The sequence below is a fragment of the Sus scrofa genome, chromosome 7 (genome assembly GCF_000003025.6).
Source record: "Sus scrofa isolate TJ Tabasco breed Duroc chromosome 7, Sscrofa11.1, whole genome shotgun sequence".
Classification (NCBI taxonomy): domain Eukaryota; kingdom Metazoa; phylum Chordata; class Mammalia; order Artiodactyla; family Suidae; genus Sus; species Sus scrofa.
The window spans coordinates 116,717,105-116,730,362 of NC_010449.5; the positions used below are offsets into that span (position 1 = coordinate 116,717,105).

The 13,258-nt window shown below is 53.8% G+C and overlaps 1 protein-coding gene across 1 annotated transcript in view; it reads right to left on the reverse strand.

Moving 5' to 3' along the window:
- SYNE3 (spectrin repeat containing nuclear envelope family member 3) overlaps positions 1–13,258 on the reverse strand; it is a 104,068-nt gene that overhangs the window by 50,867 nt on the left and 39,943 nt on the right. The window contains 3 exon segments of the mRNA XM_003128709.4: positions 5,390–5,699; positions 7,100–7,272; positions 12,780–12,937. Coding sequence (XP_003128757.3) covers positions 5,390–5,699; positions 7,100–7,272; positions 12,780–12,937 — 641 coding nt within the window.

The window sequence follows — 13,258 nt, forward strand, 5'->3', positions numbered from 1 at the left end:
CAGGAAGAGAAAGCCAAGCCTCTGCAAGCTTTGGTCACCAGCAAAAAGGGCCGAAACGAACTGACTTCTCTCTTAGGGTCCAGTCATCCCGCAAACCCCGGTTTCCACGTGGCGGTCAGAACTGACAGCTCATCTGGCAACTGCAAGGGCTCTGCCAGGGTAGCAGCTTCCCCCCGACAACCATACTCACAGGCAGAGCCCGCATGCTTCTGCCCCCAGGACACTGCCAGCTGGGCTTTGCCTCGGAAAAACCTTGGAGGCAACGTTCCCCCTTATCCAGGGGCTCGAAACCTCCTGTGTACTGCTGCCTCCACTTTTCTTAGCCTGACAGGCAGGAGCTCCGGCAGCCCCCCTCTCCCCATGGGCACAGGTGCAAAGACTCACTCACCCAGGACCTGGGGCACAACCAAGGGCAGAGCCCACGTAGGGAGCCACCTAGAATTTCTGGTGGGCCAGTGGTATCCGATCCTTAGATTATTTTTTTAAGGATAAAGAAGATGTGGTACACATGGAAACAACCTACATGTCCATCGACAGATGATTGGATGAAGAAGATGTGGTACATACACACAATGGAATACTACTCGGCCATAAAAAAGAAGAAACTAATGCCATCTGCAGCAACATGGATAGAACAAGAGACTCATACTAAGTGAAGTCAGTCAGAAAGAGAAAGACAAATACCTTATGATATCACTTACATCTGCAATCTAATATATGACACAAATGAACCTTTCCACAGAAAAGAAAATCATGGACTTGGAGAACAGACTTGTGGTTGCCAAGAGGGAGGGGGAGGGAGTGGGATGGATTGCGAATTTGGGGTTAATAGATGAAAACTATTGCCTTTGGAATGGATAAGCAATAAGATCCTGCTGTGTAGCACTGGGAACCATATCTAGTCACTTATGATGGAGCATGATAATGTGAGAAAAAAGAATGTATACATGTATGTGTGACTGGGAACCTTGCTGTACAGTAGAAAATAGACAACACTGTAAACCAGCTATAGTGGAAAAAACAAAAATCAATATTTACATGAAAAAAGATGTGGTACAGATATGCGATGCAATATTTAGCCATAAAAAAGAATGAAAACATTCTCAGCAACACATATGGACCTAGAGATGACCATGCTAGGTGAAGGAAGTCAGACAAACACATATGATATCACTCACATGTGAAATCTAGTAAAAGTGATACAAAAACTTATAAAACAGAAACAAACAGATTTGTACTTACCTAAGGGGAAACGTCGGGGGGTGGGATAAGTTAGGAAGTTGGGATTAACATATACGCGCACGACTATATGTAAAATAGGTAACTATGGACTTCCCGCTGTGGCACAGCAGAAACAAATCCGACTAGGAACCATGAGGTTGTGGGTTCGATCCCTGGCCTCGCTCAGAGGGTTAAGGATCTGGCGTTGCCGTGAGCTGTGGTGTAGGTCGCAGATTTGGTTCAGATCCTGTGTTGCTGTGGCTGTGGTGCAGGCCGGCAGCTGTAGCTCTGATTTGACCCCTAGCCTGGGAACCTCCATATGTCGCAGGTGTGGCCCTAAAAAGCAAACAACAACAACAACAACAACAACAACAACAACAAAACAAAGATAACTAACAAGGTGTAGTACAGGGAAATCTACTCAATACTCTGTGATAACCTAGCTAGGAAAAGGATCTGAGAAAGAATGGATATATATGTATGTATAACCAAACCACTTTGCTATACACCTGAAACCAACACATTATAAGTCAATTATACTCCAATAAAATCTTTAAAAAATAAAAATAAAAAAAATAAAAAGAGTTCCCGGAGTTCCCGTCGTGGCGCAGTGGTTAACGAATCCGACTAGGAACCATGAGGTTGCGGGTTCGGTCCCTGCCCTTGCTCAGTGGGTTAAAGATCCGGCGTTGCCGTGAGCCGTGGTGTAGGTTGCAGACTTGGCTCGGATCCCGCGTTGCTGTGGCTCTGGCGTAGGCCAGTGGCTTCAGCTCCGATTCGACCCCTAGCTTGGGAACCTCCATATGCCACGGGAGCGGCCCAAAGAAATAGCAAAAAAGACAAAAAAAAAAATAATAAATAAATAAATAAATAAATAAAAAAGGGAGTTCCCGTTGCAGCTCAGAGGTAATGAACCCGACTAGTATCCATGAGGACGGGGGTTCCGTCCCTGGCCTCGCTCAGCAGGTTAAGGATCTGGCATTGCTGTGAGCTGTGGTGTAGGTCACAGCAACTTCAATCCTGTGCTCCTGCGGCTGTGGTGTCTGCCGGCAGTTGCAGCCCTGATTGAACCTCTAGCCTGGGAACTTCCATGTGCCTCAGGGGCAGCCCTAAAAAGACAAAAAGAAAAAAGAAAAAAGGCCCAGTCACACTTTCTCTATTTACCATATAAGAAAACTGGGAGGATCAAATGAGGTCAGACAGGGAGGGACTTAGAAAAGACAGCAGTCGCCCATAGGAGTTGTGCTCTCTAGGATTTTGGGATCTAGGGAGGGGAGGGTCCCTTTTCATTGATGAGCATCTCAGGCGACCATTTCTCACCTGGGTCAGAATTAGTGCTCCCACAGAATTAGCCCTGTCCACACACATGCACGTATGAGGATACACACACACACACACACACACACACACTTTCCATTTCCTGCACCAGGCACTCTCTGCTGATTGACACAAGCACCTGTTTCCTGTAAAGTCACCATAAGGAGGCCAGGGGGCAGGCCCCTCCCCTGCCTGGGTTGGCGGGGCAGGCCGGGAGAAAGAATTGCTGTTAGGCGGACTCTAGACCCTTGGACTTGGTGAGGGCAGCCGACTGGCTACCTCTGCAGGAGCCCAGCTCCTCCCCTCAGCCTGTCCTCAGACCCCGGTGAGCCTCCAAGCTGCAGGGTGGGGTCCTCATTCACTCAGCAAGCTCCCAGCACCTGCTGTGTGTCAGAGGCCCTTGTTGTGGCTATTTATTCTGTTACTGAGAGCGGAAGTCATCCTTTATCTCGGGAACAGGCTCACCAGTCTTCAAAGACCTCACCTGTGAGCTCATTCAGACTTCACAACCTGGCTACAGGTAAGGCGGAGCCGCCCCGAGGCCACACACAGCTGGCAAGCTGCAGAGCCTGGCTGGAACCCAGGTCCCTTCCCATGCACTCGGGAGCCAGCGTTCTCTCCCTGCAGATGGATTCCCAGATCTCTGCTTATTAGAGAATGACCTCCCTTAACTTGGGAGTTCCCTGGTGGCCTAGTGGGTTAAGGATCTGGTGTTGTTACTGCTGTGGCTTGGGTCACTGCTGTGGCTCAAGTTTTAAACCTGGCTGGGGAACTTCTGCGTGCTCAGGGCGTGGCCAAAAAAGAGAACCGTTTCCCTTTTCTTTTCTTTTTTCTTTTTAGGGCCTCACCTGCAGCATGTGGAAATTCCCAGGCTAGGGGTCAAATCAGAGCTGCAAATGCTAGCCTGCATCACAGCCACAGCAACACCAGGTCCAAGCCACAGCTGTGACCTACACCACAGCTCACGGCAATGCCAGATCCTTAACCCATTGAGATTGAACCTGCATCCTCATGGATACTAGTTGGGTTCTTAACCTGCTGAGTCACAAGGGGAACTCCAAGAACCACTTCTCTTAACCTGAAGGACTCAGGAGGCTTCCAGCTCCAGCAAGATGGAAGGAGACTAGATAGCCTGCCTATCTGTCCACCGCAGTCAGCAGAAATGCTAGATGAAATGATACAAGCATTGCTTAAATGCAGACCCATGCAGACACCAAGGAAAGGGATATTTCATGGACCGGATGCAAAGATGCTACAGAAGGCAGGTTGCTAAACTCAAATGTGTGCTTGACGTCTTCTTGGGTTTAATGCTTCGGTGGGGGGAGAAGGTAAGACTACTCTGGGCCCAGGGGGCAGAGACCACGGCAAAAAGGCAGAAATCCTCGGGGGGGCTCCCCCTCTATCAAAGGGTAAACTAGAGAAAAAGCCCTTCCCACCAGCACAATACAGGAAAGCTATGTGTTTCCGCCTGGGCTCTGGCTAAAAAACCAAATGAACAAACAGTCACCTTTCAGAGTCTGGAGCCAGGAGTCTCTTGAATAATTTTGGCTTGGGGTTCAAGTGTAGAAAATCCATTTAATTTAGGAACCCCTAAGACCATCCAGTAACATGGAAATAGGAATCCGAGGGTAAATTCCCCAGGAAATCCTGGCTGAAGCCGACGCAAGGACGCCGAGGCCGGGCTCAGCCATGGGTTCCGCAGATAAAGCCCCTCTCAGGATAAATAAGTCCACAGCTCAGGACCACGAAGCCCTGAGGAAACAATTCACATCAGAAGACCCAAGAGACAGCACCAGGCGTGGAGCCCTGGCTGCCGGAGCGGTCTGATGGCTGCAAAATGTGTGTGCTTAGAATGATTACAGGGAGAATCCGTGTCTGAGTGGGGTACGAAGGTGATGGTACGAAGGTGGGGTATGAAAAGAAGGATGAAGAACAAAATACAAACCCAAACAGAATTTCTTGAAACCACACTGAACTTAAAGTCTCAATGAACTGTTTAAATCCAGGCAAGAATGAGGTGAGAGATGGAGATAAAGGATGGGGAGGGGGATTGGGGGAAGGGCAGGAGGGAGCAAAGGAGGAGGACTAAAGGGCAGGAGTAGGGAGGGAAGGAAGAAGGGGGGGGTGTCAGGTGGAAGCGAACCTCACAGTCCATCAGTCAGTCAACACACACATGCATTAAGTACCCAAACATATCAAGCATGAGCAACCCTGGCCTTATGGCTGGTAGATGACAGGTCAATGGGTGGATGGATATGGAGGGGTAGGTGGATGGGTCGGTGGAAGATGGCTGGATGGGTAGTTATATAATGCTTGGGTGGGTGAAGAGATGGGACAGGTAGGTAGTGAGTGAGTGGGTAGGTGGGTGAAGGGGTAGACGGTGGGTGGGTAGCTGAGAGTGGAGAAACAGATGGGTCCATGGGTGGGTGAAGAGTCCATGGGCGGGTTGATGAGTAGGGGAATGAAGAGATGGATGGGAAGGTGACTAAGCGGTTGGGTAGAGGAGTCAGAGATTTGGTTGGGTTGGTAGGGGAGGGTAGATGAATGAGTGAGTAAACAGATGACGAGGAGGCTGGGGACGGAGAGGAGGCTGGGGACGCGGATGACGGCGTGGTGAGTGGGTAGACAGTGAATGCGAGATGTTGTCATTCACTGGGGAGATGGAGGTGCGAGTGGGTAGATGAATAGGAGGGTGGGGACACGGAAGGAGGGCGGTGGCGAGTGGGTGTTGGGTGGTGGACAGTAGCTCTCACCATGGAGATGGATGGATGAAGGGTAGGGAGCAGATGATGGCCGGATGGGTAGAGAAACGGATGGATGGGTGAAGACAGAGCCCCTCGCCCTCACCCACCTGGGCTTTGGCCTTCACTGCGTCGTACTCAGCCTTCATCCTCTTCTGGGCATCTTCGTCCACACTGGGGTCCCCGATCCTGTTGAGCAGGGAGGCCGCCTCCTCCAGCAGCCGGTCCAGGAGCACGGCCTGGTTGTCCACGTTGTAGAGCAGCACCTGGGCGTGGCTCAGCTGCCACTGCTTCTCCTTCAGGCCCAGCTGCAGCTCCACGGGGGGCTCGAGCGCCACCGTCATCTTCTGGAACCAGCGGTAGAACTCATCCCGGGCCAGCAGGTACTCGCTCCAGTGCAGCCACACCCACTCGATACGGCTGCGCAGAGAGCACGGCCGTAAGCATCCCCCACCTGGCTGGGGTGCCAGGAGACCGTGCCGCTGCCCCCTCCCCAGCCGAGGGGGGCACTATGACGTCCTCTCTGCTCCTCACCCCAGTCCTTCTAGACAAGACCCTCCTGTCTTTGGTAAACAAGCCCCAGGGGGCTAAAGATCAGGGTGGCTCAGCTTCCAGACCTGCTCTGAGGACCACCAGCCTGCTGATGCCCTGAGCCTCTAGGACCCCAAATTATAGCCCCAAACTCCCATTATTGATGCTCGATGCCCCTTGTCGTTTCTCTCTGGTGTTGGGACTCGGCACACAGCCAGCCTGGGTCTTAGGACAGGGTTGCATAAGCCGTCACAAGAAGACTGCCACAGGGAGTGTCTCATCATCTGCAGAGTGCAATGGTCTGTGGGCTTGTCCCTGCTTTGTGGGGACTGAGGGCTGGGGGCCTGTGCCTGGGTTCCAGGCCGGCCTCCTTGCCTGCCTCAGTTTCCCCATCTGCATGTAACACAGAGATGGCCCTCTTCATCCAGCCAACTTCAAGCCAGTCTATTTGGAATTCCAAGCCAAAGAGTTTGCCGAGTAGAAAGCCACCAGGCCACTCAACAATCTGGTTCTCTAAAGATGGAAAGAATGGAGTTCCCGTTATGGCTCAGAGGGTTACAAACTCGACTGGTATCCCTGAGGATGTGGGCTTGATCCCTGGCCTTGCTCAGTGGGTTAAGGATCTGGGTGTTGCTGGGGCTGTGGCGCAGGCCCACAGCAGCAGCTCTGATTCAACCCCTAGCCTGGGAACTTCCATATGCTGCAGATGCGGCCCTAAAACCAAAAAAAAAAAAAAAAAAAAAAAAAGAAAGAAAAATGGAACGGATGCCACAGCTCTCCCCGCCATCCACCTGACAACCTTCAAAAAACACCTGATTATACCCATTGTCCAGATGAGGTGCCTGAGGCTCAGAGAGGTCAAGTAACTTTCCTAAGGCCACGCAGCAAGGAACCAGCAGAGAAGAGGCAATCCTAGGTCAGTCTAAGCCCCCGCCCCTCCTGGCTCCCTGGTACAAGCAGAGACTCTGGACGAAAGTGCTGGCAAGGCAACGGGCCTTCTTACGCCAGACCCATTCGGCCGTTCTGCTGGTGGATGCGCACAGGGCGAGTCTCCCAAGAATCAATTGTTGGCAAAACACGATGGGCTCCCACTGTATCATCCTCATTAAGCTTGACTGTAATGAGAACGCAGCAGGCAGGGCTGGCCCACATCCCAAGAACATCCTGTTCTGAGCAATCCCAGGCCTGGAGAAACGTCCCGAAGGCAGAGGCCCCGGGCCAGCGCGGTGGCAGGCATGGAGTCAGCAGCCGCGGCAGACGGAGCCTGGCCAGGTCCCAGGCCGCCCTACCTGTGACAGTGGGTCATGTAAGTGACCGTCTCCTCCCACTGGGCCTTGACGTCCCTCAGCCGGGCCAGGATCTGGGGCTTCTGGTCCTCATGGCAGCGCGCCAGCAGGGCTTCGGCCGCCCGCAGCACCACATCCACCTTCACGCGGCCCTCTGGCTCCAGCTGGCATATTTTCTGTCGTGAACACAAAAGCCAGTTTCCGGGGATGAGACAGCAGCAAACAGGCAGAGCCTGGGGAGGACTGTGGCAGGCCGTGGCATTGCCATAACCGGCAGTGTAGGTCACAGATGCAGCATGGATCTGGCATGGCTGTGGCTGTGGCAGTGGCATAGGTCGGTGGCTGCAGCTCTGATTCAACCCCCAGCCTGGGAACTTCCATGTGCTACAAGAGCGGCTATTTAAAAAAAAACAAAAAAAGACCAAGTCCTAGGGAATGCGGCATATCTCTGACCACAGAGGGGCCTGGAAACCAGTTAGGAAGCAGACTGGCTGAGGCCCCAAGTGTGGAGCCGAGGAGGAGTCTGGGAGCCAGAGGGCAAAGAGACACAACACTGGGACCTGGGAGGCCAGCGCTTGGAGGCCCGGGGCACGGGCTGGGATAGCCCCAGGCCGATGTCCCTGGGTTGAAACCATGAGAAACAATCCTCTCTCCTGGGCAGCTCTGCCAGCGTGCCCTGCATGTCGCCAAGTGTGCAGTAAGTCCTCAGTCCTCCCCTCCTGCACGGCAGCGACTAGCACTTTCCCTCGGGAGCAAAGCTAAGCTTCAGCGGACATGGGACGCCCTCTCCAGGTGCCACGGCATAGTGGGGATTTGAACCCAGGCTTGCGGCCTGGGACTCCAAGCTTTCAGCCTCTGTGAGTCCTGCTGCCCTGGAGCAACGCTCTCTCCAGCCTCCCCGCACAGAAGGCTTCCACCTCTGGAAGGGACCCTGAGCCCCTGCAGCCCCTTGGCACACCCAAGCCAGGGGCTTTTCCTGCATGTCATAGCTGGCACATGAGATGGCAGGGGGACACGGGACTTTTTCCCAGGCACACAGCTATTCAGCTTCAGAGGTGGATGGAAACTCTGGAAAATAAGCCCTCAGAAACGTGCATTGCTGTCGAGGTGGAAGGACCTTAAAGGAGACACCAGACCCCACCCCCCCGGGGCAGGGGTACCCCAGACCCGCAGGTGGAAGGGATAGTAGCTGCTCCCTTTCACCAGATAGCAGGAGGGAAGTTTTTTCTTTTCTTTACTTTTTCGGCCGTTCCCGTGTCAGGGATCAGATCCAAAGTGCTGTGGCCATGCGGATCCTTGAACCCACTGTGCCAAACAGGGATTGAACCTGCACCCTGGCGCTGCAGAGATGCCACGATCCTGTGGTGCCACAGCAGGATCTCCAGGAAATGTTTTCTTATTGTCGAATTGATTATGAAGCATCAAAGCCCACAGGAAGCTAGCGTGCTGAGCCCCGTGGGCCAGCAGGGTGGTGGGGCACCCAGGACAGGGCGCTCTCTACCCAGGCTCCAAGCCAAGCCCTTGGGGACTCACTTGATGGAAGTCCTCTCTCAGCTTCCAGGGCTGGTTCACCTTGGCCTCGATAACAGCTCTTCTTAAGGACCACCCTGGCCTTGGCCTAAGACAGACCCGCCGCGAGGGGGTAAGGAGCTGCCAACAAACGGTTCAAGGCCCATAGGGATTAACACCCTAAGACAGCAACTGTCCTGCTGTACAGGGCTGTGATGACCCCAGGCAGAGAAGTCAGGAGCTGGGAGTGGGGAGGGAGTCAGGAAAGACACATGGACAAGGGGGCGTTCCATTTCACGTGCACACCCAGACCCGAACCAAAGGGCATTCCAAATAGAGGCAACAGGAGTTCCTGTCGTGGCGCAGTGGAAATGAATCCGACTAGGAACCATGAGGTTGCGGGTTCGATCCCAGGCCTCGCTCAGTGGGTTAAGGATCAGGCATTGCCGGGAGCTATGGTGCAGGTCGCAGGGATCCTATGTGGCTGTGCTGTGGTGTAGACCAGCAGCTATAGCTCCGATTTGACCCCTAGCCTGGGAACTTCCATATGCCGTGGATGCAGCCCTACAAAGCAAAATAAAAAATAAACAAATTAACAAATAGAGGCAAGAGCATGCACAAAGGCTTGGTGAGAGGAAATCTCTGAGGTTTTCTGCCCACAGGAGAGGATGTGGCCCCAGAGGTGCGATGGGGAGGAAGCCGAGGCTGGAGAGCAGGGGCACATAGATAGACAGCGGAGGACTTGCAATGCCAGCTGAAGCTCTAGGTTTTCTCTGGGGACCACTGGGGAGCCATGGAAGATTTTAGAGGAGGAGACTAACGAGACCCATGTTAGGGATGCGCGTCATCCTCGAGCCTGTGGCTGCTGGATTACAGGCATACTTGTCCCCATAATGCCCTGAACCTGAGCCTAGGGTGTGCCTCACCCCCTTCACTGCCCGGACAAGGTGAGTTCCTGGAACTCTGGCCCGTCCCTGTGTCTAGGGATCCATTTCACTATTGAAAAGTGAGGACAATACCCCACAGTCCACAGCGCTTTTGTGAAATTATTATTATTATTATTATTTTTGTCTTTTCTTGGGCCGCACCCAAGGCATATGGAGGTTCCCAGGCTAGGGGTCTAATCAGAGCTGCAGCTGTCAGCCAGCACCAGAGCCACAGCAACGTGGGATCTGAGCCAAGTCTGCAACCTACACCACAGCTCACAGCAACACCAGATCCTCAACCCACTGAGCGAGGCCAGGAATCGAACCCACAACCTCATGGTTCCTAGTCGGATTCGTTAACCACTGTGCAAGGACAGAGCATGAAAGCTGCTAGTGCAGCCTTGAGAACATAATAGGTGCTGAATGACCGTCGGATCTCTCCTCCCAGGGACCGGCAGAGGCTTGGTAAATGACTATTGGTGACAACAATAATGACAATGGGACAAAGGTCATCTGACAGCCGGAGGGGCTTCCGCTGTCAACTCCTCTCCCTGCCGGCCTTGCCCCTTCCCTTCAACTCGGACCTTCCAAATCTCCAACCTGTCATCCCTTCTGTTACAGAAGAGGGGTTCACCTCCTTGGCTGAGCTTCCAGGCTGTCACCTGTGACCCTTGCCCACCTTTCTGGCCCTGTCCCCTGCTTCTGCCTCAAGGTCAATGGTACCCCAACACCAACCTCGTTGGGGGACCCCAATGCTACCCCCATACCCACTTCGTCGGGATGTCCACCTCCAGTGCCCTTCCTATGCTGTTCCTTCTCCCTCCCCGTCCCTCTAGCACCCCCTCAAGCTGGCTAACTCCTCATTCAAACCTCAGCAGTGAAGTCACTTGTTCCCAGAGGCTTCTGATCCCTTAGGCCAGGGCACGTGACCTCCTTGGGGCTCCCAGACAGCCCCGGTTCTCCGCTCACTTCACTCCCCAGATGAGCAGCCTCTGACTGGGCCACTCAAGAGCAGCCCCGGCTCCTTTCTGCCGTGACGGGCCCCTGGGCAGGGCTCTAACCAGTGGCATCAAGCATCATGGTTGTTATAACAGACAAGTGGTCCCGGCTGGGATGAGCTCGGATGGCGCCGCACCAGGAGGGAGGCCGAGTGGGGATGGGGGACGTCTCCCCCTGGGGGATGCGGGCCTGCCCTCACCTACCTGGGAGGGGGACCCCGAGGGCAGGGGCCAGGCACCATCACCTGACTTCCCAAGGCCCAGGTTCAAGGCCGGGCACAGGGGAGGCGGATGGAAAATACGACTTAAATGGAGGGGCTCAGACCCACAGGGTCCGGCCAATAAAGCACTGAGGACTATCTGAGGGCAAATGCGATGGCAGGAAATGCCAGAAAACACTGGAGGGGAGTGGAGGGGGGGGAAGGGACCAGAGAGGCCGCTATGGTCACTGCCAATGCGGGTCATTTATATCAGCCGTACAGGCTGCACAGGGCTTTCCCTGCCCCGACACCCATCGGCAACAAAGCCACCCCTTACTGAGCATCTGCTGTGGGCCCCAGACCCCTCAAGTCAGCACCCTGAGAAAATCAGCATCACCAGCTCTAGAAGGGAAGCGAATGGAGAGCCAGCAGGGTCATAGGGCCAGAAAGAAGCAGAGCTGGGATTTGAACCCAGGACATCCAGACTCCAAAGCCTGTCCTCTCTCCAGTCCAGTGAGTGGTTCTACTGAATGGAATGTCGAAGAAACTGGAACACCCCGTTCCCTAACCCTGGCAGGCGCATTTTACAGAAGCACACTATGTTTCAGGGAAGCAGAAAGCTCATCTGATAGTAGTCAGGAGACTGGAATTGCTGGGTGGAATCTCCTACTCAGAGACCTTTTCAACTTGGAGAGGTCACGGGGCCGATCCAAGCCACAGTCTCCCCATTTCAAATGCAGAGCCTGGGTCCCCCTTCAAAATGTTTAAACCATTACCCCAAAAGGTGATATGCATTCTTAATGCTAACTGTCCACTCCCCAAAGAGCAGTAGTCTTGTCTTGTCTTATCTGTCTTGTCTTTCTTTCTTCTTTCTCTCTTTCTCTCTTCCTTCCTTCGTTTTTTTTTTGTTGTTTGTTTTTTTGTTTTTTTTTGTTTTTTTTTGTCTTTTTAGGGACACACTCTCAGCATATGGAGGTTCCCAGGCTAGGCATCGAATTGGAGCTGCACCTGCCAGCCTACACCACAGCCATAGCAACGCTGGATCCTTAACCCAATGAGCGAGGCCAGGGATCGAACCCGCATCCTTATGGATACTAGTCAGGTTCGTTAACCAGTGAGCCATGACAGGAACTCCAACATTTTCAATAAAATTAAAAAAAAAAAATGACAAAACAGCTCAAAAAAAAAAAAAAAAAAGAATGAACAAAAGAGAGAAAAGAAAACACACAGGGAAGTGGCTTTGGGGTCAGCTCTGTTTCCAGCCTGTCAGGGGCTCAGCTTGTGCAGTGGGGGGTAAGCCCCCCCTTAAAGTAAAGCAAGGTGATTGCTAGGTGATAAATCAGAATCGTGGACTGTCCTAATAGATGTGACTCTAGAGACATGAAGTCAATTGCTTTACCTACAGACGGGACACTGAGGCCCAGAGAGGGACAGGGATGTGGCCAAGGTCACACAGCACTTTAGCATCAGCATGGAGACTATAAGCCAGGTCTCTGACTCTCAGTCCAGTGCTCTCCCCGCCTTGCCCCTGGCCTGGAACCAATGCCCTCGGATGGGGGCACCACGAGGCTGGGCCAGGCACTTCCAGTCAGGGTAGCACCGCATGCTCTGAGCCTCTGCCTTTCGCCAGATGGCGGGTAGAGCCAGAGTCCAGTCCTGGAAAAGCCAAGGCAGGGACCTCAGCCACAGAGAAGCAGAGAAGGGGCAGGAAGCAGGGCCTGGGTGGGCTGGGGGTGGGGACCCACCTGTCTGCTGGTCTCGTCTGACTCTGATGGAGAGTCAGAGGGCGCGTTCTAGATCCTTAGTATGAAAATGCGGTCCTAGGACCGGCAGCAAATGGCCTTGTTGTGAGCGAGTCAGAAATGTCCCATCTCTGGTCCACCCGCCACCCCCCGCCCCGGATCAGAATCTGCATTTAAACCTGAGATTCGAACACATCCAATTTTGGGAAACACTGGTCCAATCCACTTAACAGTTAGGAAACTTGAGGCCTGAGAGGAAGGGACACGGCCAAGGCCATGGGGCATCCAAGGCCGCAGCCTCTGCATACCTCGGTCTCCCGCAGTCTGGCCTCCAGGGCTTCGCGGGGTCCCTGGGTGTTGTCATTGACCTGCAGCCGCTCCTGCACAGCCTTCATCCACTCCCGGGCATCCTCCACGCTCCTGTCGAAGCCCTCCTGGGGCTGCTGAGTCATGGCACCTGCGGGGGCTGAAGACAGGACCACATGAGACCAGGTAGATAGTGGAGCATGGCGGGGAGGGACTGAGAGAGGCCCCAGGCCCGCTGATGGGGCTGCGAGGGTGGGGAAGCCTGAGAAGTCCAGCCCCACCCCCAAAACCCGCCTGATGCTCAGATGTTCCGTGACACAGCCAGAGGCGATTGTGTTTGTCAGAGAGCCAAAGGACTGGGAATGGGCAGAGAAGGAAAACAGGTCTGCCCTCTGCAGGGGCTGAGCAGGGAGAGCCGGCCCGGGGTGCTGGCTTGGCCAAGGTTCACCTTGTCTCAGCTTCCCTGCTCCCCTCCAATACT